Source organism: Oryx dammah, unplaced genomic scaffold (assembly GCF_014754425.2).
Source record: "Oryx dammah isolate SB20612 unplaced genomic scaffold, SCBI_Odam_1.1 HiC_scaffold_3, whole genome shotgun sequence".
NCBI lineage: Eukaryota > Metazoa > Chordata > Mammalia > Artiodactyla > Bovidae > Oryx > Oryx dammah.
Genome location: NW_024070187.1, coordinates 44,284,245 through 44,312,071, shown reverse-complemented (window position 1 = coordinate 44,312,071; position 27,827 = coordinate 44,284,245). Strand labels below are relative to the sequence as shown.

Below are 27,827 nucleotides of genomic sequence, written 5' to 3'. Positions count from 1 at the left end.
GATGGAGAAATAAAAAGCTTTTCAGACAAGCTAAAGTTAAGAGAATCAGGACCACAAAACCAGCTTTACAACAAATGTTAAAGGGACTTATATAGTCAGGAAATACAAGAGAGAAAAAAGATCTACAAAATCAACCCAAAACAATTAAGAAAATGGCAATAGGAACATATATATCAATAATTACTTTAAATGTAAATGGATTAAATGCTCCAACCAAAAGACACAGACCAACTGAATGGATACAAAACAAGATCCATATCAACAAGATATGCTATCTACAAGAAATCCACTTCAGACATAGAGACTGAAAGTGAGAGGATGGGAAAATATATTCCATGCAAATGGGAAGCAAAAGAAAGTTGGAGTAGCAATTCTCGTATCAGACAAAATAGATGTTACTATAAAGATGATTACAAGAGATAAGGAAGGACAGTACATAATGATCAAGGGATCAATCCAAGAGAAAGACATAAAAATTGTAAATATCTATGCACCCAAAATAGGAGCACTTCAATACATAAGACAAACACTAACAGACATAAAAGGAGAAACTGACAGTAACACAAAAAATAGTAGGAAACTTTAACACCCCACTCACACCAATGGACAGATCATCAAAACAGAAAATTAATAAGGAAACACAAGTCTTAAATGATACATTAGATGAGATGGATCTCATTGTTATTTTTAGGACATTCCATCCAAATACAGAAGAATACACCTTCTTCTCAAGTGCACATGTAACATTCTCCAGGAAAGACCACATCTTAAGTCACAAATCAAACCTCAGTAATTTAAGAAATTTGAAATCGTATCAAGGATCTTCTCTGACCACAACGCCATGAGTCTAGATATCAATTACAAGAAAAAAACTGTAAGAAACACAAACACATGGAGATAAAACAATATGTTTCTAAATAACCAATAGGTTACTGTAGAAATCAAAATGGAAATCAAAAAATTTCTAGAAACAAATGACAATGAAAACACGACAACTCAAAACCTATGGGATGCAGCAAAAGCAGTTCTAAGGGGGACGTTTACAGCAATACAATCCTACTCAAGAAACAAGAAAAACATCAAATAGACAACCTAACTTTACACCTAAAATGACCAGAAAAAGACGAACCAAAAAAAAAAAAAAACACCAAAATTAGTAGAAGGAAAGAAATCATAAAGATATGAGCAGAAATAAAAAGAAATGAAAGAAACAATAGTAAAGATTAATAAAACTAAAAGCTGGTTCTTTGATAAGATAAACAAAACTGACAAGCCTTTAGATAGACTCATCAAGAAAAAAAGAGAGAAGAATCAAATCAACAATATTAAAAATAAAGAAGGAGAGGTTACAACAGACAATGCAGAAATACAAAGGATTATGAGACTATTATTAACAACTATAGGGCAATAAAATGGATAACCTGGAAGAAATGGACAGATTCTTAGAAAAGTTCAATCTTCCAAAACTAAACCAGGAAAAAATAGAAATTATGAACAACCCAATTACAAGCACTGAAATTGAAGCTGTGATCAAAAATCTCCCAAAAAAACAAAAGTCCAGGACCAGATGGCTTCACAGGAGAACTCTATCAAACATTTTGAGAAGAACTAATGCCTATCCTTCTAAAACTCTTTCAAAACAGTGCAGTGGAAAGAACACTTCCAAACTCATTCTGTAAGGCCACCATCACCCTGATACCAAAACCAGACAGAGACAACACAAAAAATGAAAACTACAGGCCAATATCACCGATAAACACAGATACAAAAATCCTTAACAAAATTTTAGCAAACCGAATTCAGCAACACATCAAAAAGCTGACACACCATGATCAAGTTGGGTTTATACCAGGGATGCAAGGATTCTTCAATATATGCAAATCAATCAATGTGATACACCATATTAACAAATTGAAAGATAAAAACCATATGCTCAGTCAATAGATGCAGAAAAAGCCTTTGACAAAATTCAGCACCCATTTATGATTAAAACTCTTCAAAAAATGCACACGGGGGAACCTACCTCAACATAGTAAAGGCCATATATGATAAGCCTACAGCAAACATTATTCTCAATGGTAAAAAACTGAAAGCATTCCCCCTAAGATCAGGAACAAGACAAGGGTGTCCACTTTCACCACAATTAAACATACCTTTGGAAATCCTAGCTACAGGAATCAGAGAAGAGGGAAAAAAGGAATCCAGATTGGAAAAGATGAAGCAAAGCTCTCATTGTTTGCAGATGACATGCTACTGTACATAGAAAACCCTAATGATAGTATAAGAAAATTACAGTGAATTTAGCCAAGTTACAGGATACAAAAATCAATACACAGAAATCACTTGCATTTCTATATACTAACAATGAAAAATCAGAAAAAGAGATTAAGGAATCAATCCCATTCACCACTGCAACAAAAGGAATTAAATATCTAGGAATAAATTTATCTAAGGAGACAAAAGAACTGTATACAGAAAATTATAAGACACTCATGAAAGAAATCAAAGATGACATAAACAGATGGAGAGATATTCCATGTTCCTGGGTAGGAAGAATTAATATTACAAAATGACTATACTACCAAACACAATCTACAGATTCAATGCAATCCCTATCAAATTACCAATGGCATTTTTCAGAGAACTAGAACAAAAAATTTCATAATTCATATGGAAACACAAAAGACTCCAAATAGCCAAAGCAGTCCTGAGAAAGAAGAATGGAGCTGGAAGAATCAATCTTTCTGACTTCAGATTATATTACAAAGCTACAATCATCAAGACAGTATGGTACTGGCACAAAAACAGAAATACAGACCAATGGATAAAAATAGAAAGCCCAGAAATAAACCCATGCACCTATGGGTACCTTATTTTTGACAAAGGAGGCAAGAATACACAATGGGGCAGAGGCAGCCTCTTCAATAAATGATTCTGGGAAAACTGGACAGCCACATGTAGAAGAATGAAATTAGAACACTTCCTAACACCATACACAAAGATAAACTCAAAATGGATTAAAGACCTAAATGTAAGACCAGAAATTCTTAGAGGAAAACACAGGCAGAACACTTGATGACACAAATCAAAGCAAGTTCCTCTGTGACGCACCTCTTAGAGTAATGGAAATAAAACCAGAAGTAAACAAGTGGGACCTGGTTAAACTTAAAAGCTTTTGCACAGCAAAGGAAACTATAAGCAAGGGAAAAAGACAACCCTCAGAATGGGAGAAAATAATAGCAAATGAAACAACTGACAAAGGGTTAATTTCTAAAATATACAAGCAACTCATATAACTCAAAACAACAGAAAAACAAACAACCCAATCAAAAAGTGGGAAATAGACCTAAACAGACATTTCTCCAAAGAAGACATACAGATGGTTAACACACACATGAAAAGATGCTCAACATCACTCATTATTACAGAAATGCAAATCAAAACCACAATGAGATATCACCTCATACCAGTCAGAATGGCTATCATCAAAAAGTCTATAAACAATAAAAGCTGGAGAGGGTGTGGAGAAAAGGGAATGCTCTTGCACTGTCGGTGGGAATATAAATTGACACAACCACTATGTAAGACAGTAAGGAGATTCCTTAAAAAACTAGGAATAAAATCACAATATGACCCAGCAATCCCACTCCTAGGCATATACCCTGAGGAAACCAAAACTGAAAAAAACACAAGTATCCCATTGTTCATTGCACCACTATTTACAATAGCTAGAACATGGAAGCATCCTAGATGTCCACTGACAGATGAATGGATAAAGAAGTTGTGGTACATATACACAATGGAATATTACTCAGCCATGAAAAGGAGCACATTTGAGTCAGTTCTGATGAGGTGGATGAACCTAGAACCTATTATACAGAGTGAAGTGAGTCAGAAAGAGAAAGATAAAACATCGCATTCTAACACATATATACAGAATCTAGAAGAATAGTACTGAAGAACTTATTTACAGGGCAACAATGGAGAAACAGACATAGAGAATAGACTTATGAACATGGGGAGAGGGTGAGATGCATGGAAAGAGTAACATGGAAACTTACATTACCATACATAAAAGAGATAGCCAACGGGAATTTGTTGCATGGCTCAGGAAACTCAAACAGGGCTCTGTATCAATCTAGAGGGGTGGGATGGGGAGGGAGAGGGGAGAGAGGCTCAAATGGGAGGGGATATATGTATACCTATGGCTGATTCATGTTGAGGTCCGATAGAAAACAACAAAATTCTGTAAAGCAATTATCCTTCAATAAAAAATAAAGTAAAAAAAAAAAAAAAAACTGGCCATAGAAACTAAAAAAAAAAAACTAAAAATAGCAAAACAATAATCAAAGACCTTAAAAAATAGGATACCAGATATCCTATTCGATCCCTTTCAAGTCATCTTTATATTTGATTTCAAAGTCATCATTTTGTTTTTTTTTTTTTCCTTTTATTCCTGATGATTAAAGACAGAAGACAATCAGAGTACGTTTTTAAAACTGCTGATTTTTAAAAAACCAACTAAGAAATCAGAGTAGGAAAACAAAAGAAAAATAAGTAAGATTATCATGGCTCATGTGTGTGTCTGTTAATTGCTGGGTCATGTCCGACTCTTAGCAACACCATGAACTGGGGTCTGCCAGGGCTCCTCTGTCCATGGGATTCTCCAGGCAAGAATACTGGAGTGGGTAGCCATTCCCTTTTCCAGGGGATCTTCTTGACTCAGGGATCAAACCTGGGTCTCCTTCACTGTAGGCAGATTCTTTATTGTCTGAGCCATCATGGCTCACAGAAGGTCAGAAATATCTAAATCTAAGCACATCAAAGGATTCTTAGAGTCTGAAAAGAGTCATATGATTTCAGTTGAACTAAACTCTGAACTACACTGCAAAAACTATGAACTTGGCACAGAACCAAAGTGGGTTTTAAAACTTTTTTGTACCTAAGCACAGTTTCACTTCAAAGCACTCAAGGCAGTGTCAGATATTTTGAATGGCTACAGCAAGAAATAAGCTTATCATGCTGGTAATTTTAATGCTCCTATTTCTATGATAAACTGTTCTTTTGATAGCTCCATCTACTACAGGAAAGAAAAAGGAGCACGATATTAGAAGCAACTTTAATAGTAATTCAAAGTAAGAATGTCAGTAGGGAAAAGGGCCCCGGAGACATGAGATGCAAGCAGAAGGAACCAGTACCCTCCTCAACAACAGACACACTGAATTCACTACTATTACCCTTCATTAGTAACTGTTCGTTGTTGAAGACTTCCACAGCCAGCTAGGACAGAGCGACAGAGATAGGATTTACCATCCTGGCCCTCAAAAAATGGATAAAACGTATGAAACCACAGTGTTAAGATAATGGACAACTGGCAGCCCAAACAGTGAATGCTGAGAGATGGGAAGAGATGAGCGAGTGGTACGGTGTCCAGCTTCGTGCCCGTGGAGGGCTGGCTGCACAGGACCAAGGCTCCAGACGCAGCACGATGACCAGTTAATAAGGTAGAGTTGAGATTCATGGTGGTCACGGGCTGGACCCACAGGACAGAGCACTGAACAGTACGCAGAGGGTACAGAGGGCCGAGCGCGGGCACTGAGAGAGCACTATGAGGCCTGATGGGAGTCCCCTCAAGTCTACGCTGCATGCTGATCAGCAGGAGCGTGAAAACACTCCCCTCTGAGAGGGCATGGACCAATGCAAAGGAGCAGGTGGAACAATCACCCAGGGCACTGAGTGAAAAACCTCTAAATCCACAAGCATTAGGTACAGTGCTCAGCACATATGGCCCCAGGAGTGGGGAGAAATCAGCCATATCCCAAAGGCTGCTCTGATCCTCCAAAAGACTTAAAGATCCGCCTTCAAAAGCAAAGGACTACAAACAATCAGACAGCAAATACTGTGAGCATGGCCATCCATTCTCTATCACTACTATTCTATCGCCAGAGCACAAAACCAACCACAAACCAAACAGGAACGAAGAGGCATGACCAGATGTGGCCCACAGACTACTGTTGGCCAAACAAGCTCAAGAATATCAAACAGTAGACAAGTAATTTAACTGTACCTTGGAGCCAAGTTCAAAAATAGGTAAAGGAATACAAAATATCCATATAGGAGGTAAAAACCACATTGCCAGCATCAGGAATGCAAAGAAATAAGAAAACGTGACCCATGATGAGGGAGAAAAAAAATCAATTCAAACCAGCTCAGAAATGACAGAGACAATGCAATCAGCAGACAGAGACAGTAAAGCCATTTTATTATAACTATATTCCATGTGTTCAAGAAGGCAGACAAAAGCAACAGCCAAAGTAAAGACATGGAAAACAGAAAAAGACCAAAATCAAACCTATGAAGATTTTTTAATTGTCTGAAATGAAAAACATGTTAGATAGGACTCAGGACTAACAGCAGTTCAGACACTATAGAAAAAAAAAAATTGGGGTACTCGAAGACATAGCTCTAGACACTATCTAAAATGAAACATCAAAGGTCCCAAATATGTGAAAATGAACCTCCAAGAAGGGAGAGTGGGGAGAAAGCTTAAAAAAAAATAATGATTAAAATTTTCTAAAATTATATCCAAAGATCAAACTCAGTAAGCTACATGCACAAGAAATGAAGAAAACTATGATATATTATCTGCCTTTTGATGAGATGTTAAAGGAAATACACCCCACCACTTACAGAAGAGTCTGCTACCAAAACTGAACTTGATTTTGGTGACACACTAATCTCCAAGAAATACAGGGGATGGAATAAAAGTTCGATGACATTACAGGATTCAATCAATCAAATTCAGATATGGAAAGTCTACCAGACAAATGACTCTCATTCTTCAATGAATGAAAAATATCAACCAATTACAGTATGTGAAGGTTGTCTGGATCCTGATATGAACAGACCAATTATAAAATGATATTTATGAGGTAAACAGAAATGTTGATTACTAACTGCACATGATACATAACATTAAGAAACTGTTTACGTTTTAAGTATTTTAATAGTATTGTGATCATGTTTTTAAAGGCCTTATCTCTTGTTATACATAGAGAAGTACTTCTGGGGAGAACTATATAATGTCCAGGTTGAAGGTGAGGGTAGAGGGTACAGGTGGAACAAAATTAGCCTCATATTGATGACTGATGAAGCTGGGTGTGAGAGCAGACTTTTTATACTGCAAAGAATAAAGGAGGCTCTTTACACTGCTCTCTCTTCTCTTGTGTATGCTTGACATTTTCCTAAGTCAGAGGTGTTAAAAAGCACTTTAAAGGAAAGGCAAGAGTCAAACTGAAAAAAAAACAAATAACAAAGACAACTCCAGAAGATCATTAAGCAAGAACTAGGTTTTACTCAGGCGTAAAATCATGTAGGACTCAGTTTTTCATTCTTTGACATTGGGGACACAATTAGGGAAATTTCTCAGACTTCAAGAAAACGAGTTTCCAGTTTGCAAGGATTTACCTAACACCCAGCAAAATAAAATAAAACAGACTCACATCAAGATACACCCTCATGACATATCACATCTCTAAGAATAAAGATTCTAAAAAATTGATGGAGGGATCAAAAAAGTCACAGGTCCCACAAAAGAGATCAGGAATGAACTTGTTGAACCTGAACTTCTCAACAGCCATAAGGAAGACAAAAGAAGCTGGAACACTACCTTCCAAACTCTGAAGAAAATATATTCCCAACCTAGAATCCTATCAATGAAGTATCAGCATAAAAATATTTACAGAAATACAAGATTTCAAAGCACAAAGATAAAAGATCAAGTCAACTGCTGGGTGATAACAAATCAAACTAGCCCCAGACATCTACAGTACTTACTTAACTCTAGAACAGTGCTCTGCAAAGAGGCCAGGCACTGGAGTTGGCCAACATGTGCTTCTAGTTCCTGACCAGACAAAGACAGACATTAAGAGTTAAGTGTTTGATACCATTTAGGCAGAGTACTTTATGTCTGTTCAGTCTAATAATAAAAAATGTGGGCTTGCATTTTGTATGTCTTCTTTTTCATCTTATTTTCTAATTATATTTTTATTATATTATAGAAGTATCCAATCCCTGTGAACTGTGAATAAAAATATAAATCAAGCAAACAAACGAAACACTGACCCTTTAACACAGATCATTAAGAAGCACTGCTCTGGAGGACATGAAGCAATCCTGCAAAATCCCAAGGAAAATACACACCCGAATAATTTTATATTTAAATACAATGCCATTCAAGAACAAAGGAGTGACACAGACATAGTAAAAAACTTATGGTTACCTCAGGGGAAAGGAGGGTAGGGAGAGATAAATTAGGAGTTTTGGATTAGTAAATGTACACTGCTATACATAAAAAAGAAGCAACAAGGCTCTACTGTATAGCATAGCAAACTCTATTCAGTATCTTGTAATAAACTATAATGGAGACAAATCTGAAAAACTAATATATATATATAAAAACTCTAATGGCAGGAAGTGAAGAGGAACTAAAGAGCCTCTTAATGAGGGTAAAAGAGGAGAGTGAAAAAGCTGGCTTAAAACTCAACATTCGAAAAATGAAGATCACGGCAGCTGGTCTCATCACTTCATGGCAAACAGATGGGGAAAAAATGAAAACAGTGATAGTTTATTTTCTTAGGCTCCAAAATCACTGCAGACAGTGACTGCAGCCATGAAATTAAAAGATGCTTGTTCCTTGGAAGGAAAGCTATGACCAACCTAAACAGTGTATTAAAAAGCAGAGACATTACTTTGCTGACAAAGGTCTATACAGCCAAAGTTACGGTTTGTTTCTCCAGTAGTCATGTATGGATGTGAGAGTTGGACCATAAAGAAGGCTGAGCACTGAAGAATAGATGCTTTTGAACTGCAGTTCTGCAGAAGACTCTTGAGAGTCCTTGGACCGCAAGGAGATCAAATCAGTCAATCCTAAAGGAAATTACCCCTAAATATTCATTGAAAGGACTGATGCTGAAGCTGAAGCTCCAATTCTGTGGCAACCTGATGTGAAGAGCCAAAACTCACTGAAAAAAACCCTGATGCTGGGAAAGACTGAGGGCAGAAGGAGAAGAGGGCAGTAGAGGATGAGATGGTTGGATGACATTACCAATTCAATGGACATGAATCTGAGCAAACTCCAAGAGATAGTGCAGGACAGAGGAGTTGGGCGTGCTTTAGTCCATGGGGTCACAAAGAGTTGGACACAACTTAGCAACTGATTAACAACATATAAAACCAAATCACTTTACTGTACACCAGAAATTAACACATTGTAAATCAAGTATACTTTAATTAAAATATATATATGTATAAAAGAAAAAAATAGAGATTAAATTTCTAATTGTAAAAAAAAACACAACAAAGAATAAAGGCATTAAATATTTTTGGACTTGGAAGAATATGGGTTATACGGTTATGTAATCTGGGTACTTCATGCAGAAACTGCTGGACAGCTGGATGTCAAGGAGAAAGGGCAACTTTTCCAGTCAGGAGCAGTTCAGAAAGTTTGAGGACAGATTTCTTTAAGAAGGTGAAGCTGAGAGATTATGCTACATCTGAATGTTTTGAGAGAGTTCAGACAACAGGCAGAAAGTTTGCAATTGAATCATTTCTGAAGCACATAAATAATTAAACAGATAGTCATTACAAAACAAATAAACCCCAAACTGTTACTAGGTAGTTGGAAAACAAAAGCTGTATAGAAAAGAAGTTATTATGATTAATACATGTTTTAATATAAATGGAATCACACAATAGCCACATGGATATTTTGATGTAAATTATTTTTCAATTAATAAAAGGTTTTTTATGAAAGAATTAAAACTGCTGGAGGATAAATTTCAGCCAAATGCAACAACAGTAGACTGTCAGTCAGCACTAAATCCATTTGACCACAGACTAAAATGAGAAAAAAATATGAGTATCAGAGTATAAAATGGAAACAATAAAAATCCAAATAAAACCAGCAGAGGAAGGGGAAGAGAAAGTGGGAGTTAGTAGAAGTATACTGATTTTCTCATGTTTTAGAGCCATAGGCCCAAAGATATAATTTAAAACTGAAAAATCAAGTAAAAGTGCTATAAGCAATAATCAAAGGTATGAGGTTAACCCTAAAAAGAAATAATCAACTGAAATCAGATGGTAACTATAGAGAAGGAAAGACAGAAGAAGAAGAAATATATAAAGTCACCATTTCTCATTTTTAGATGAAGGAAGGCAATATAAAAAAAAATTAAATCTGGTTTAAAAAACCACAAAGGCAACCATGAAAAATAATAATACAGAAGAAACGCACATTAAAAAAATAAAAGCAAACATAGACCATAGAGTAAAAGAGAATAAAAAGAAGCAATAAATATCATACAACAAAACCAGGACCAAGCATATCTATCATACCTACCATTAAAACGGGCTAAATAAACCCACCCATTAGAAGAAAGACTGGATCACAAAAGCAAAATCCAATCAACCTATTTCATCACATTTACTGAAGCGACTTAGCAGAAGATGCATACATTTTCATATTTTAGCATCGAGGATATTGAGACATGATTTAAAACTGCCATCAGCCAGACTGTAGGTGGAGCGCCACTGCCATCATCCTATGACTCAGTCCCGAAACACAAAGGACCAAACCAGAACAGAGCGGAAGCACGTACGTTGCTTCAGTCGTGTCTGACTCTTTGCGACCCTATGGACTGTAGCCCGCTAGGCTGCTCTGTCCGTGGGATTCTCCAGGCATTAATTCTAGAGTGGGTTGCCGTGCCCTCCTCCAGGAGATCTTCTCAACCCAGGGGTCAAACCCACATCTCTTACAGCTCCTGCACTGGCAGGCGGGTTCTTTACTGCTAGCACCGCCTGAAGAAGCCCTGGAAACTGAAGCACACTTTGGATATCAGAGAAGTAAACACTCATCATTGAATGAATGACAAAAACAATCAAAGGCTTTACAAGAAAAAGAAGAAAGGAAGCTCCCCAAAGAGATAAGCTATGTCACCTTCTGCTACTTAAAAACAGGCAAAGGGACTGCCTATCACACACCCATTGAAGCCAACTGAAGGCAGGACAAAGTACAAATCCCCAGGAAGAGATGAAAGTTCAAAGCCAGGGGCTAGTGTGGCAATTCACTAACTACATGGAACTATCTTAAGCCACCAAGTTTAATTATTTTTAAGAAAAGAAAAAGAACAATGTTAAATGAACTTCCACTTACATATTTTGTGTCTGGTCAAAGCTATCCTTCAGAAAGTTTTTATTGCTAGTTTAGAAACCTTCTCTTGATAAGATCAACTGAGATCTCAGGCATATTTCTATCCAAAATTACATCATCATTCAACGACATGGCTTTATGTAACATTCAGACACAAGAGTTTTTTTAAGCTTGGTAGGAAGAACATGAGACTCCAGAGCGAAGGATTACTCAGCGCTCCCTCCTCATTTGTACTTACTACACACACCCGGGGGCAAAAAGAAATTCATTCTGCTGCATGGCTCAGCATGACTCACAAACTGCAGGCTAGCATTCTGAATGTCACTTTTATTGATCTCCATTTGATGTTCCATTTGTCTTTCCAAGAGTAGACAAATTATGTTTATGGCATTTCCCTAATAGCAGACCTTGAAAATCTGAGTTTAAATGAGCTCTGAAAAACATGTAACCAAATGAATTATCAACTAAACAAAAGTATCTGGATGCACATAAATTAATGCTGATTTTAGCATTAAAATAAATCTTCCCTAAGACTTCCGGGATCATGATAAAGATGCCAACATACTACATAATAGCATACATAACAGGCAGCTAAAAACTGTAAGGAAAGTCAAGTTTCAGGCACAAAATGTAAACCAGTCAGCTGAACACATATGAATATAAAGCATGGTTCAAAGAGTAAAATTAGGAAAATGATTATCAAATCCTATATTGTAGAACTTAGAAGTCTGTGCAGCACTGCCAGTTCCATAATAAAAATCAAGTAACAAAAGTCTATTTATCTCAATAACTACAATTGTTCTTTTCTAACAATTTCAAAACTAAATCAATGAAAAGCTAATGCTATGTCACAGTAACAGATAAAAAGTTTGCTTTATAAAATAGGTATAATGTTTAAATGCATTTTAACACTTTCAATATAGTTACTTAATAAGATAACACAAATGAGTTGTATAAAATTAAATTAGAAAACAATTATAATCTCAAGTAATAGTATGTCATCCTTAGGTCCATTACACACAAGAATAATTTGCTAGTCTCAAACTGAAGACACACTAAAAGAATAAGCAATTAATAGCATAGAACAGGTAATTTAATAAGCTTTGGTTTGAGAAAGGCAACACTTAATTTTGAAGAATGATTAATTTCAAACTTTTCACTCTGAAGCAAGCAAATAAGAAAGCATAAATAAGAGCATCAGCTATAAAGTGATGCAGTAAAATCAATGACACTACACTTCAGAAAGTGTAAACTTTTACCAATCCTCCAAAATCTATAAAATACCATATCCTTAAACTGAATCAGTTAGTGAAGGCACAAGTAATCTGTAAAGCTTCTGACCTTCCACAGTACCCAGTTTTTTCTAAGAATACTGGCAACACAGTACATCTTCTTTGCACTGGATTATTTTTAAATATATCTCAACTCCATTATTACTAGCATTTTAAGTTTTTTTTGAGTCCTCAACAAAGAATGAATAAATGACTGGATGGATGGAAGGATAGATAAATGGACAGAGGCCTGGGGAACAAAATCTGATGTTTTAGATCACAGATGATTTAAGACAACCTCTCAATAATCAGCACTAGAACAGATGAAATTACAGCCCTCAGGAAATAACCTTTTGAAAAAATTTTAATATTTTCATATTCTAGCCAGTGTTTTTATTTCTAATTATCATGAAATATGTATTTCAAAAATTCTTCAGTATCAAAAACCATACTCTGGCAGTACAAAGATTTGCACAGTGGTTTGGCTCCAGGCTAAAATTTTATAATGTAAGGAAAGAAGATCATCTAAATTTTCTTATGGAGTTTAACTGAATCACCAGTATTTTTATGCAATAACATGAAATACATGCTTATTAGCTAAAAGTGATATGGTAGAGTACAAAACTAAGTACACATTATGACCACAACCCCTTTGTACAGGAAAAAGGCCAGGGGGAAAGTACTAGAAAATGACCAAAGTGATGGCTTCAAAGGGAAAAACCATGATGATGCTTTCCTACTTTCTACTTTCTGCATTTATTCTATCTCATTATGATAACCTCATAATAATGTATCTCTATATAACTTTTATATCCTTAAATCTCCTTAAATTAAATTACTATACATCATATATTAATTACTATCTGCTTTGAGTGCCGAAGAACTGATGCTTTTGAACTGTGGTGTTGGAGAAGACTCTTGAGAGTCCCTTGGACTGCAAGGAGATCCAACCAGTCCATCCTAAGGAGATCAGTCCTAGGTGTTCACTGGAAGGACTGATGCAAAAGCTGAAGCTTCCAATACTTTGGCCACCTCATGGGAAGAGCTGACTCATTGGAAAAGACTGTGATGCTGGGAGGGATTGGGGGCAGGAGGAGAAGGGGACGACCGAGGATGAGATGGCTGGATGGCATCACTGACTCGATGGACATGAGTTTGGGTAAACTCCGGGAGTTGGTGATGGACAGGGAAGCCTGGTGTGCTGTGATTCATCGGGTCGCAAAGAGTCAGACATGACTGAGCTACTGAACTGAACTGAACTATATGCTTAAAAATACCACTTTAGAATCAGAGAGGCATAAGTTTGAGTCACTGCTCAGTCATTCTAGTAGTATGAAGTTGATGAGGTTAACTTAACTTCTCCAAGCCGCAATTTTCATCTAAACCACCTTGGCAGGATTAAATAGTATCTCATGGAGCAGGAAACAGCAACCCACTTCAGTATTCTCACCTGGAGAATCCCATGGACAGAGGAGCCTGGTGGGCTACAGTCCTTGGGGTCACAAAGAGTTGGACACAACTGAGTGACTTTCACTTCACTTCACATCGAAAACACCTCACATAATGCCTGGCTCAGTGGTACCCAATTTTCATTAACTCTCCTTTCAACATTTTTCATTGTTGATTTAATTCCCATAAATTAAGTAGATATCACTAAGTACTGTAGTTAAGGGGCAATCAAGTTATCTTAAAAAAAGTCACCTCCATCAAAGGACTTTAAAAGCTCAGGAAGACATTTTTAACAGATCCCACTATCCTTTCCACTTAACCTAGACAAGACTTCAGAATCCTTCTCAACACAGCAGCCCAGGTAACCAGAAAGAGCTGTCACGAGAGTGAAAACCTGTTTGTCATCAACAACCCCTAGAGGCTTTGAGAGAAGCTTCCCCCAGCACATAGAGCACGATGCCTACCACAAAGGAAAGGGATGAGTTTTCTTCACAAGTTTACCAACAAATTAAACCTGTGACTCAATTCCAGTTAACCCAATAAAACATTTTAAAAATGCAGATTTTTAAAGACAGATGTTATAGTTTAAAAAAAAATTTTTAGTTCTTTTATTAATACTATTTCAATAAAGAAGATTACAGTAAATTATGAACCTGGATTTGGCAATGATTCTTAGCTATGATAACAAAAGCACACGCAACAACAACAATAAAAATTGAAAGATGAGACCCTTTGATACACTCTTGTGGTAAAGAATCCCCCTGCCAAAGCAAGAGACACAAGGGATTCAGGTTCAATCCCTGGGTTGCGAAGATCCCCTGGAGTAATATATGGCAACCCACTCCAATATTCTTGCCCGAAAATCCCATGGACAGAGGAGCCTGGCGAGCTACAGTCCTTGGGGTCACAAAGAATCAGATGCAACTGAGTGTATGCATGCACACACACACACCTAGAACATATAAAGAACTCCTGCAGCTCAACTACAAAAACAGTAATGACCTTGTTAAAGTAGACAAAGGACATGAATAGACATTTCTCCAAGAAGATATATAAATGGCCAAAATGCATCTGAAAAGATGGTCAACACCATTAATACAGAAGGAAACAAAAATCAAAACCATAATGACATACCACTACACAACTGCTAGTAGCAAAAAATAATAATAATACATGTTAATAAAGACATGCAGCAATTGGAACCCTCCTACATTGCTGGAGGGGGTGGGATATAAAACAGTGAAGCTACTGTAGAAAACGGGCTGGCAATTTCTCAAAAAACTAAACAGTATTATCATCAGTTCAGTTCAGTCACTCAGTCATGTCCAACTCTTTGCAACTCCATGAATCGCAGCACGCCAGGTCTCCCTGTCCATCACCAACTCCCGGAGTTCACTCAGACTCACATCCATCGAGTCAGTGATGCCATCCAGCCTTCTCATCCTCAGTTGTCCCCTTCTCCTCCTGCCCCCAATTCCTCCCAGCATCAGGGTCTTTTCCAATGAGTCAGCTCTTCGCATGAGGTGGCCAAGGTACTGGAGTTTCAGCTTTAGCATCATTCCTTCCAAAGAACACCCAGGGCTGATCTCCTTCAGAATGGACTGGCTGGATCTCCTTGCAGTCCAAGGGACTCTCAAGAGTCTTCTCCAACACCACAGTTCAAAAGCATCAATTCTTCGGTGCTCAGCCTTCTTCACAGTCCAACTCTCACATCCATATGTGACCACAGGAAAAACCATAGCCTTGACTAGACGGACTTAGTCGGCAAAGTAATGTCTCTGCTTTTGAATATGCTATCTAGGTTGGTCATAATTTTTCTTCCAAGGAGTAAGAGTCTTTTAATTTCATGGCTGCAGTCACCATCTGCAGTGATTTTGGAGCCCAAAAACATAAAGTCTGACACTGTTTCCCCTGTTTCCCCATCTGTTTCCCATGAAGTGATGGGACCGGATGCCATGATGATCCAGTAATTCTACTCCTAGGGATATACACAAAGAAATGAAAACAGGGACTCAAACTATTTATACACCAACATGTGTTGACTATTACATACAATGGCCAAAAGGTGGAAACATCTGGGTGTCCACTGATGGATAGACAAGATGTGGTACACATATACAAATGAATATCATTCAGCCATAAAAAGGATGAAGTTTTGATACATGCTACAACATGGATAAGCCTTGAAAACACTACTCTAAGTGAAATAAGCCAGACACAACAGGACAAATACAGATGATTCCTGTTATCTGAAGTACCTAGAATGGTCAAATGCATAGAGACAAAAAGTAGATTAGAGGTTATCGCAGACTAGAGAAAGGTGCAATGGAGAGTTATTACTTAACAGTGACAGAATTTGTTTGGGGGTGATGTAGTGGTGATGGTTGCACAACACTGTTAATGTAATTATCGCCACTTTATTCTGTCATTTTTGAGATTGCATCCAAGTTCTGCATTTCAGACTCTTGTTGACTATGATGGCTACTCCATTTCTTCTAAAGGATTCCTGCCCACAGTAGTAGATATAATGGTCATCTGAGTTAAATTCACCCATTCCAGTCCATTTTAGTTCGCTGATTCCTAGAATGTCGATGTTCACTTTTGTCATCTCCTGTTTGATCACTTCCAATCTGCATTGATTCATGGACCTAACATTCCAGGTTCCTATGCAATGTTACTCTTTACAGCATCAGACCTTGCTTCCATCACCAGTCCCATTCACAACCGGGTGTTGATTTTGCTTTGACTCCATCCCTTCATTCTTTCTGGAGTTATTTCTCCACTGATCTCCAGTAGCATACTGGGCACCTACCGACCTGGGGAGTTCCTCTTTCAGTATCCTATCTTTTTGCCTTTTCACACTGTTCATGGGGTTCTCGAGGCAAGAATACTGAAGTGGTTTGCCATTCCCTTTTCCAGTGGACCACATTCTGTCAGACCTCTCCACCATGACCCACCCGTCTTGGGTGGCCCCACAGGGCATGGCTCAGTTTCACTGAGCTAGACAAGGCTGTGGTCCATGTGATCAGAAAGGCAATGCCAAAGAATGCTCAAACTACTGCACAATTGCACTCATCTCACACGCTAGTAAAGTAATGCCTGAAATACTCCAAGCCAGGCTTCAGCAATACGTGAACTGTGAACTTCCAGATGTTCAAGCTGGTTTTAGAAAAGGCAGAGGAACCAGAGATCAAATTGCCTACATCTGCTGGATCATGGAAAAAGCAAGAGAGTTCCAGAAAAACATCTATTTCTCCTTTATTGACTACGCCAAAGCCTTTGACTGTGTGGATCACAACAAACTGTGGAAAATTCTGAAAGAGATGGGAATACCAGACCACCTGACCTGCCCCTCGAGAAATCTATATGCAGGTCAGGAAGCAACAGTTAGAACTGGACATGGAACAACAGACTGGTTCCAAATAGGAAAAGGAGTACGTCAAGGCTGTACACTGTCACCCTGCTTATTTAACTTATATACAGGGTACATCTTGAGAAACACTGGGCTAGAGGAAGCACAAGCTAATCAAGACTGCTGGAAGAAATATCAATAACCTCAGATATGCAGATGACACCACCCTTATGGCAGAAAGTAAAGAAGAATTAAAGAGCCTCTTGATGAAAGTGAAAGAGGAGAATGAAAAAGTTGGCTTACAGCTCAACATTCAGAAAACGAAGATCATGGCATCTGATAACCCATCACTTCATGGCAAATAGATGGGGAAACAGTGGAAACAGTGGCTGACTTTATTTTTCTGGGCTCCAAAATCACTGCAGATGGTGACTGAAACCATGAAGTTAAAAGACGCTTACTCCTTGGAAGGAAAGTTATGACCAATCTGCTGCTGCTGCTAAGTCGCTTCAGTCGTGTCCGACTCTGTGTGACCCCATGGACGGCAGCCCACCAGGCTCCCCCGTCCCTGGGATTCTCCAGGCAAGAACACTGGAGTGGGTTGCCATTTCCTCCTCCAATGCATAAAAGTGAAAAGTGAAGTCCTAAACAACATATTAAAAAGCAGAGACATTACTTTGCCAACAAAGGTCCATCTAGTCAAGGCTTGCCAGTGGTCATGTATGGATGTGAGAGTTGGACTGTGAAGAAGGCTGAGTGCCAAAGAATTGATGCTTTTGAACTGTGGTGTTGGAGGACTCTTGAGAGTCCCTTGGACTGCAAGGAGATCCAACCAGTCCATCCTAAAGGAGATCAGTCCTGGGTGTTCATTGGAAGGACTGATGTTGAAGCTGAAACTCCAATACTTTGGCCACCTCATGCAAAGAGCTGACTCATCTGAAAAGACCCTGATGCTGGGAGGGATTGAGGGCAGGAGAAGGGGACGACAGAGGATGAGACGGTTGGATGGCATCACCAACTCGATGGACATGGGTTTGGGTGTACTCAGGGAGTTGGTAATAGACAGGGAGGCCTGGCGTGCTGTGGTTCACGGGGTCGCAAAGAGTTGGACGCGACTGAACTGAACTGAACTGAATTGGCAAATGTTAAATATACATTTTACCACAACAAAAATACACTAATTACTTAAAGTAAACTTAAAAGGCACAGAGAAAAAAATCAACAATGGGATAATAAATTAAAAGTGACACCCCATCAGTACCTTTCCACACACTGAGATCGGGATAAAGGAGGCTGACAGCTTCGGTTATGGGCTTCCCGGGCAGCAAGTCTGGCTCCTGACAACTGAAAGATGGTACAAAATCCACTTAGTAAATCATCAAACTGGCTAACATCCTAGAAAAAGTGGTATCATATTCGAACACCAAGAAGCCAGAAACTCAGGCAGCTCAAAGCTGTAAACAAGCATTCATTTCAGGGGAAAACAAAAGACATTAAGCTGGGGAAACTCTAGAGCAGTTTGAAACAGTAAACAACGTATTGAATCACTAAGAGATTAATTCAGACACGGTGATCTTAAAAAGTCTACAAAAGAGTGTGGCACACAGACTGTTTCCCAATAAACCTAACAAAGCTGAAAGTTTTCTAGTCAAAACTTTCAGAAACTTGAATTGGCACTAAGCCAAGAGGATACCAAGCTCATAAATGTATCTCACAGTGCCTTCGTCAGCCATCCAGTAGCTGAAGAAAAGATGTTTGATGCAAACGCTTCTCAAAAAGGGTTTTTCTAAAACATTTCCTGGAATTCTTCAGGAAGAAATCTATATTTGCAAACTCAGTATTAATACCTCAGGAAGTTTTAAAGGAAATTCATTCTTTGAGACACTAGTTTAAGACATCAGTAGTCAGAGTAAGTTCAAAGTAAATATAAACTCCAATCTCTGGACCAAAAAATATGGTATCTTCATCTCTTAAGAGGTTTATCTCATACATTCTCAACAAAATGTCACACACATCAAAAATAAATAAATAAATATATCCAGAAAGCTGATATACCTTTTCATCTTCCCATTGAAAAAAATTACAATCTTTTCTATCTCTACAAGCTGAACAGGCATAAAACCTCCGTGTTTCTTCTTTCCCTTGGATCACCTTTACAAACAGAAGAGTAGGTCCTAGTTCCATAATAAGAAAAAACATGTCAGTCATCGATATCAAGTTTATGGTTTTCACCGACCTTAAATAAAATGTTTTAGTTTTATGCATACGTTGTCATAATTAAATGCAATACTTCGATAACTTTTTTTTAACCGAAAGTCACAACATTCAGGCACTGACTACTTAGGAAATATATTTTGAAAACCAGTCTCTCCAGAAAGAAAATGCTAGCGTCAGTACAGTTGCAGTCCACATGGTGAACCGTCTAGGTCCTGACACAACAACAGAGTTCGAACAACTGAGCACTTTGTTACCTCGGCTCAGTTACCTTTTCAGGGAAACTCTTAGCTTTTAGATTTGGACACACTCTCTCTCCGCGAGTTAGAGAAAAACTGGGTCTGGTTTCTAAGCAAGAATTCATGATTTCGCGCCTCCCTAACGTTTTTTTAACTAAAAATAAAGCAAATCAACAAATGAAATATCAAAGTACTTCGCAATGGGAATTACTCAATAACATACATCCTTTGTCCCTAGCCTCTGCCTCATCCCTTCAAAAAAGATGTAACCGCGATGGAGCCAAAATCACAACAGGAAGGCTTCTTTGAAGGTTTCTTAAGTAAGTGGAGAAGCACAACTTCCCGAGGAAGGAGTGTCTTCTAGAACCATACTCAGTGGGAGAGGCAGATAAAAATTTGGGAGCCCTAAATGCCCCAGGCGCGCTCAGGCTAACCACGCCCCTTGGCGCCCGACAACCAGGCTGAGCCCAGACGCGGACCCACCGTGAGGGCACAGCGGAGCGGAGGTGGCGGGATCAGAAGAAAGCACCACCTCGACTCCCGAGTATCCCTGGCGACCCGAGCTCCCCTCTGCCTCCAAGGTTCCAAGCTGGTCCCTGGAGGTCGCCATCTTCCCACCGCCGTCCCGAAAGCCTCAGTCCGGACCAAAGAGGCTGAGAAAGAGCGACGCTTGGACCTGCAGCCCCTTTAGAGCGCCCCCACGCTGCTAGGAGGAACTTCGGCCGCTGGAGCGGAGGTCATGCCCCTAAACCCTGTCCCTTGCTAGCTGGAGGCTAAGAGGTCCCTCTCCTGGGAGTGAGTGGGAGACAGGATGGGTTGACGGGCAACTTGTTGGACCCTGTGCAGTAAGCTCACCTATTTTCTGCCTCAGCCTTAGTACCTTAGGATCCGTGAGTACCCTCCTTACATAAGAATATAGCCATGACTCTTGGGCTTCCCTTGAGGCTCAGCTGGTAAAGAATCGCCTGAAATGGGGGAGACTTGGGTTCTATCCCTAGATTGCAAAAATTCCCTAGAGAAGGGAAAGGCTACCCACTCCAGTATCCTGGCCTTGAGAATTCCACAGACTGTATAGTCCATGAGGTCGCAAAGAGTCAGACAGGACTGAACGACTTTCGCCCTTACACTCTGTGAAGGTTATACCACAGATGACTCTTAGCAGTGCAGCAAAGACTTGGTCTGGTTAGAAATCCAAAAGGCAACATGACCACCACCACCAGCCACGACTGATAAAAATAGCTGAAGACTCAACTTAGTAAAAATGTCACTTATACCCATATTTACAGCATATCTTTGTCAGTTGTTTGTAGATTTGGACAATATTATTCGGAAATTCATAAGGATAGGTGAGAAAACTACAATAGCTTAAACAATTTTGAAAAATAATGAAGTAGGAGAAATTAGTTTACCCAATTTCAAGACTTATTATGTAACTGCAGTAAACACATGAATGGTTGTAGATAAAACAGTCAATATCTATAGTATGTAATATATACTATATATATACAGAGCTCCACCCATCAACAGAAAATTGAATTGAAGATTTACTGAGCATGGCCCCGCCCATCCGAATAAGACCCAGTTTCCCCCTCAGTCAGTCTATCCCATCAGGAAGCTTCCATAAGCCTCTTATCCTTCTCTATCAGAGGGCAGACAGACTGAAAACCACAATCACAGAAAACTAATCAAATTGATCACATGCACCGCAGCCTTGTCTAACTCAATGAAACTATGATTCTTGTTGTGTAGGGCTAACCAAGATTGACGGATCATGGTAGAGAGTTCTGACAAAATGTGGTCCACTGCAGAAGGGAAAGGCAAACCACTTCAGTATTCTTGCCCTGAGAACCCCATGAACAGTATGAAAAGGCAGAAAGATAGGACACTGAGAGATGAACGCCTCAAGTCAGTAGGTGCCCAATATGCTACTGGAGAAGAGTGGAGAAATAACTCCAGAAAGAATGAAGAGACAGAGGAAAAGCAAAAACAACACCCAGTTGTGGAGGTAACTGGTAATGGAAGTAAGGTCCAATGCTGTAAAGAGCAATATTGCATAGGAACCTGGAAGGTTAGGTCCACGAATCAAGGCAAATTGGAAGTGGTCAAACAGGAGATGGCAAGAATGAACGTTGATATTTTAGAAATCGGTGAACTAAAGTGGGCTGGAATGGGTGAATTTCACTCAGATGACCATTATATCTATTACTGTGGGCAAGAATCCCTTAGAAGAAATGGAGTTGCCATCACAGTCAACAAATGAGTCCGAAATGCAGTACTTGGATGCAATCTCAAAAATGACAGAATGATCTCTGTTCATTTCCAAGGCAAACCATTCAATATCACAGTAATCCAAGTCTATGCCCCAACCAGTAATGCTGAAGAAGCTGAAGTTGAATGGTTCTATGAACACCTACAAGACCTTCTAGAAGTAACACCCAAAAAAGATGTCCTTTTCATTATAAAGGACTGAAATGCAAAAGTAGGAAGTCAAGAAACACCTGGAGTAACAGGCAAATTTGGCCTTGGAGTACAGCATAAAGCATGGCAAAAGCTAATAGAGTTTTGCCGAGAAAACGCACTTGTCATAGCAAACACCCTCTTCCAACAACACAAGAGAAGACTCTACACATGGACATCACCAGATGGTCAACACAGAAATAAGACTGATTATATTCTTTGCAGCCAAAGATGGAGAAGCTCTATCCAGTCAGCAAAAACAAGACAGGGAACTGACTGTGACTCAGATCATTAACTCCTTATTGCCAAATTCAGACTAAAGTTGAAGAGAGTAGGGAAAACCACTAAGCCATTCAGGTATGTCCTAAATCAAATCCCTTATGATTATACAGGGAAAGTGAGAAATAGATTTAAGGGACTAGATCTGATAGACAGAGTGCCTGATGAACTATGGACGGAGGTTCATGGCATTGTACAGGAGACAGGGAGCAAGACCATCCTCCCCAAAAAAAGAAATGCAAAAAAAGCAAAATGGCTATCTGGGAGGCCTTACAAACAGCTGTGAAAAGAAGAGAAGCAAAAAGCAAAGGAGAACAGGAAAGATATACCCATTTGAATGCAGAGTTCCAAAGAATAGCAAGGAAAGAAAAGAAAGCCTTCCTCAGTGATCATTGCAAAGAAATAGAGGAAAACAAAAAAAAACGCGAAAGACTAGAGCTCTGTTCAAGAAAATTCAAGATACCAAGGGAACATTTCATCCAAAGATGGGCTCAATAAAGGGCAGAAATGGTATGGACCTAACAGAAGAAGAAGATATTAAGAAGAGGTGGCAAGAATACACAGAAGAACTATACAAAAAAGATCTTCATGACCCAGATAACCATGACGGTGTGATCACTCACCTAGAGCCAGACATCCTGGAATGTGAAGTCAAGTGGGCCTTAGGAAGCATCACTATGAACAAAGCTAGTGGAGGTGATGGAATTCCAGTTGAGCTATTTCAAATCCTGAAAGTTGATGCTGTGAAAGTGCTGCACTCAATATGCCAGCAAATTTGGAAAACTCAGCAGTGGTCACAGGATTGGAAAAGGTCAGTTTTCATTCCAGTCCCAAAGAAAGGCAATGCCAAAGAATACTCAAACTACCACACAATTGCACTTGTCTCACACACTAGTAAAGTAATGCTCAAAATTTTCCAAGCCAGGCATCAACAATACATGAACCATGAACTTCCAGATGTTCAAGCTGGTTTTAGAGAAGGTAGAGGAACCAGAGATCAAATTGCCAACATCCATTTGGTCATCAGAAAAGCAAGAGAGCTCCAGAAATACATCTATTCCTGCTTTCTCCTTTATTGACTATGCCAAAGCCTTTGACTGTGTGGATCACAACAAACTGTGGAAAGTTCTTCAAGAGATGGGAATACCAGACCACCTGACCTGCCTCTTGAGAAATCTGTAGGTCAGGAAGCAACAGATAGAACTGGACATGGAACAACAGACTGGTTCCAAATAGGAAAAGGCATACATTAAGTCTGTATATTGTCACCCTGCTTATTTATCTTATATGCAGAGTACACCATGAGAAACGCTGGACTGGAAGAAGCACAAGCTGGAATCAAGATTGCCGGGAGAAATATCAATACCCTCAGATATACAGATGACACCACCCTTATGGCAGAAAGCAAAGAACTAAAGAGCCTCTTGATGAAACTGAAAGAGGAAAGTGAAAAAGTTGGCTTAAAGCTCAACATTCAGAATACAAAGATCAAGGCATGCAGTCCCTTCACTTCATGGGAAATAGATATGGAAACAGTGGAAACAGTGTCAGACTTTATTTTGGGGGGCTCCAAAATCACTGCAGATGTGGATTGCAGCCATGAAATTAAAAGACGCCTACTCCTTGGAAGAAAAGTTATGACCAACCTAGATAGCATATTGAAGAGCAGAGACATTACTTTGCCCACAAAGGTCTGTCTAGTCAAGGCTATGGTTTTTCCAGTGGTCATGTATGGATGCAAGAGTTGGACTGTGAAGAAAGCTGATCACCGAAGAATTGATGCTTTTGAACTGTGGTGTTGGAGAAGACTCTTGAGAGTCCCTTGGACTGCAAGGAGATCCAACCAGTCCATTCTGAAGGAGATCAGCCCTGGGATTTCTTTGGAAAGAATGATGCTAAAGCTGAAACTCCAGTACTTTGGCCACCTCATATGAAGAGTTGACTCATTGGAAAAGAGTCTGATGCTGGGAGGGATTGGGGGCAGGAGAAGAGGGGGACGACAGAGGATGAGAGGGCTGGATGGCATCTCTGACTCGATGGACGTGAGTTTGAGTGAACTCCAGGAGATGGTGATGGACAGGGAGGCCTGGCGTGCTGCAATTCATGGGGTTGCAAAGAGTCGGAGATGACTGAGCAACTGAACTGAATTGAACTGAATAAATATGTTCTCAAATACCAGCCTCTGCCTCTTTAAATGTCTTCCACGTTTGCTTCTACTCTCCTTTGGAAACGACATCTTTGTCTGCACCAGGTCTTATTCGCAGCACATGGGATCTTAGTTCCCCAGCCAGGGGTTGAACCTGCTCCCTGAGGAGAAGGGGCTGACAGAGGACGAGGTGGTTGAGTGACATACAGACTCAATGAACATAAGTTTGAGCAAGCTCCAGGAGGGGGTGAAGGACAGGGAAGCCTAGCATGCTGCAGCCCATGGGGTCACAAAGAGTCGGTCATGACTGAGCAACTGAACAACAAAATGTTAAATAGCATATGTTGGTTCTTTGCTGGGGAGGCCATGCATATGAGCTTTAATTTAATGTTTCATTTTATTGTTTCATAATATTTTTAGTTTGTACACAAAAATGCTTGAGCAGAAAAAAGCTCAAGTCTTAACAGGACTCTGAGACAGACCCTTGTCACATTTCCATCTCAGAGCATGATCTTTAATGCTGCTAAGAGACACTCAATTTTGGTACTCCATCCTGAACAGAGGACAAAGTGGTGATCTTCCTATGGAGATCAGGAAGTCTTACTCCTTGACTTTCTGGATAAAAGCCCTCAGTCCCCAAATTTCCTGCAGAGAACATGGATGAAGCCATGATAAAAGCCCTCAGTCCCCAAATCTCCTGCATAGAACATGGGTGAAGCATTTGGTAGTGGTTCACTGTCTTCTCTACCTTCTCTAACAGAATTCCAGGTTTCCTTTGGGAAAACAACCATCCTTAGTTTGGGCCCATTGTAGTTTTGTTTTTTGTTTTTTGGCTATGCTAAGGCTTCGAAGCAGTGTTCAGGTTCTTTGTTGCAGCACTCAGACTTCTCTAGTTGAAGCGTCTGGGCTTAGTCACCCCATAGCATGTGGGATCTTAGTTCCCCAACCAGGGACCAAACCTGCATCCCCTGCATTGGAAAGCAGATTCTTAACCACTTTTATCAGGGAAGTTCTTAGTCCATTGTAGTTTGAGAGTACAAAGAACCATAAAGACTGGCTTGGGTTTGGGCAGATGACTTGGAGCTTCTGCTGGAATGCCTGCAAAAGAAGCTGTTACAGGTCCATTTCGTCATCTCAGAGATTTCTTATAGCAGAGGGGTTCAGCTCTCTAATCTTAACTAAGCTAAGTCATTGTCTAGGTGATCTACATGCACCTTGACAAGCATGACTCAGCTCTTCTCCGTGTGTGCCTCAGCCTCCTACTGTAACCAACTGGCCAGCTTGGAAACGTTGTTCTCATGAGAATGACAGAAATGCAGTACAGCTAGAAGAAACAGACAAGCTTGGCCTAGGCTTCCAGCTGCACTGTCACTTCTGCCTCATCCTTTTGGCTCAAGCAGGTCAGGTGGTCAAACACTAATAAGTTACAAGGCAAAGGGAATAGGTCACAAAGGGCTGAAGAACTGGAGGCAGTGACACAGTCTACCACAAAAGCACTCTTCGCTGGGGCAACCAAGTGTCTGGTGGTACTGTTTCTAACCACTCCAGATGGCACTAGTGGCTGGTGCTCCGCAACGAGAGAAGCCGCCACAATGGAAAACCTAAGCACCATAACTACAGAATAGCCCCCACTCAACTGCAACTGGAGAAAGCCTGAGCAGCAATGGAGACCTAGCACAACCAAAAATAAATAAATAAATAAAATTATTTTACAAAAAAATAAAGTAAGCATGTACACCTGACAGCTACATTATCATGTAACAGTGTGGTCATGCCAAGCTATACTCTATTGTAAGTAACTGTCCTTTTAAAATATTTTGTACACTTTATTTTATTAAAAATTAGGTGTTTAGTTAGATTGCCTCATCTATGAATTTCATTTTGGGGGAGTCAAGGGGGTCTGCAAAGTATTTTTTATGAAAAGAGGACAAAGGCAAAAGGTTGGGACCATAGAGGTCATCCAATGCATACAGCTCAGCCTGGTGAGCGTGGGTCACTGAACCGCACAGAGCCCCCTTCGAATCCTGCTCCACCGTTCACAACTTAATTATGCCACCCACTTCAGGCAAGTTGCTCAGCATCTCTGAGTCTTCCTCAGGTTTACTATATGTAATAATACACGTGGCTTCTGAATTGTGGGAAGAATGAAATGTAAGCACATTTGCAACTTTTGGATTGTGGCAGGAAAACAGATGGCACATTCACGCTGGGTAACTGAAGGAAGTCTTGTAAGGGGACTGTTTACCAGGTTGCCGGCAGAGTTAAGGTGAACTACCCAGGGAAAGTGTATTCCCTTAGGGCTGTTAATAGCGGGAAGTTATTTCCACCCCAGATCTACAGAGCCAAGGAAGTTACTGGAAACCCAAAGAGAATAATTATGTGGAAGAAACAGCCCTGCAGAGTGATGGCCTTCAGCATGGCCTTCAGCCATGACAGGCCCACAGGGAAGAAGCTGGGGGAATAAATATCCAACCTCACTTTCTTCTTTTGGCCCTCAGATCTTTCATCTTTTCATCTCCTATGGGCAAAAAGAAAGAAAGAAAGATAACAAACAAACAAAAAAAAAACACAGAAATGAGATGTGGAGATGCCTGCTGATGGTGTCCATGAAGGTCAGCCTCCCAGAACATAGAGCAGAGGAGGGAAGGCGGAGAGTAGATTCGGAGGAGCAAACAGATGTTTACACAGCACAAAAAACATGCAACATAGTACATGGCTGAGTAAGAAATTTCATAAGTGGTAGCACAGTTAAATAAGTGAACAAACACACACACATACCCACGTATAGTGTATATTTATATTATATACATATTACATACATGAGAAACTCAACCTCCCCAAACTATGAATAGAAACTCCACTAGAATCTAGTTCATCTTATAGGGAAAGAAAAAGAAAAAATTCTTTTTCTCTACTCATCTTGTGTTCTCTGGCTGAGGCCCTACAAATTAAACTTAAAAAAAAAACTAGGTTAATAAGATAAAACAAGCAGACATTTGTGAACATTTTTTGTCAGCCATACACATGGGAACATTAGAAGTGAGTCTCTCACAGAGGTGGTTAGAACCTAGGCTTATATTCAATCTCTTGACAAAAGAACAGTATATATTTAGAGACATAACATATGAGAAGTACTTTGAGCTCCTGTGGATGGCAAATTTCCGGAAGGCAAGGAGATGGTGAAACTAATGGTAAACAAGGATCTAGAATT

General features: G+C 39.5%; 1 protein-coding gene across 4 annotated transcripts in view; it reads right to left on the bottom strand.

Moving 5' to 3' along the window:
* Nucleotides 1–20,380, bottom strand: part of ZCCHC4 (zinc finger CCHC-type containing 4) — a 59,271-nt gene extending 38,891 nt beyond the window's left edge. For all 4 annotated transcript variants that reach the window (XM_040237960.1, XM_040237961.1, XM_040237962.1 and 1 more), the window contains exons 1-3: nt 20,218–20,380; nt 19,337–19,455; nt 18,543–18,625 (exon numbers count right to left, since the gene is read on the bottom strand). In XM_040237960.1, the coding sequence (XP_040093894.1) occupies nt 18,543–18,625; nt 19,337–19,455; nt 20,218–20,344 (329 nt within the window). In that variant the 5' untranslated portion in view covers nt 20,345–20,380. The remainder of the gene's footprint in view (nt 1–18,542; nt 18,626–19,336; nt 19,456–20,217) is intronic.
* Between the last annotated feature and the right edge of the window lie 7,447 nt (nt 20,381–27,827).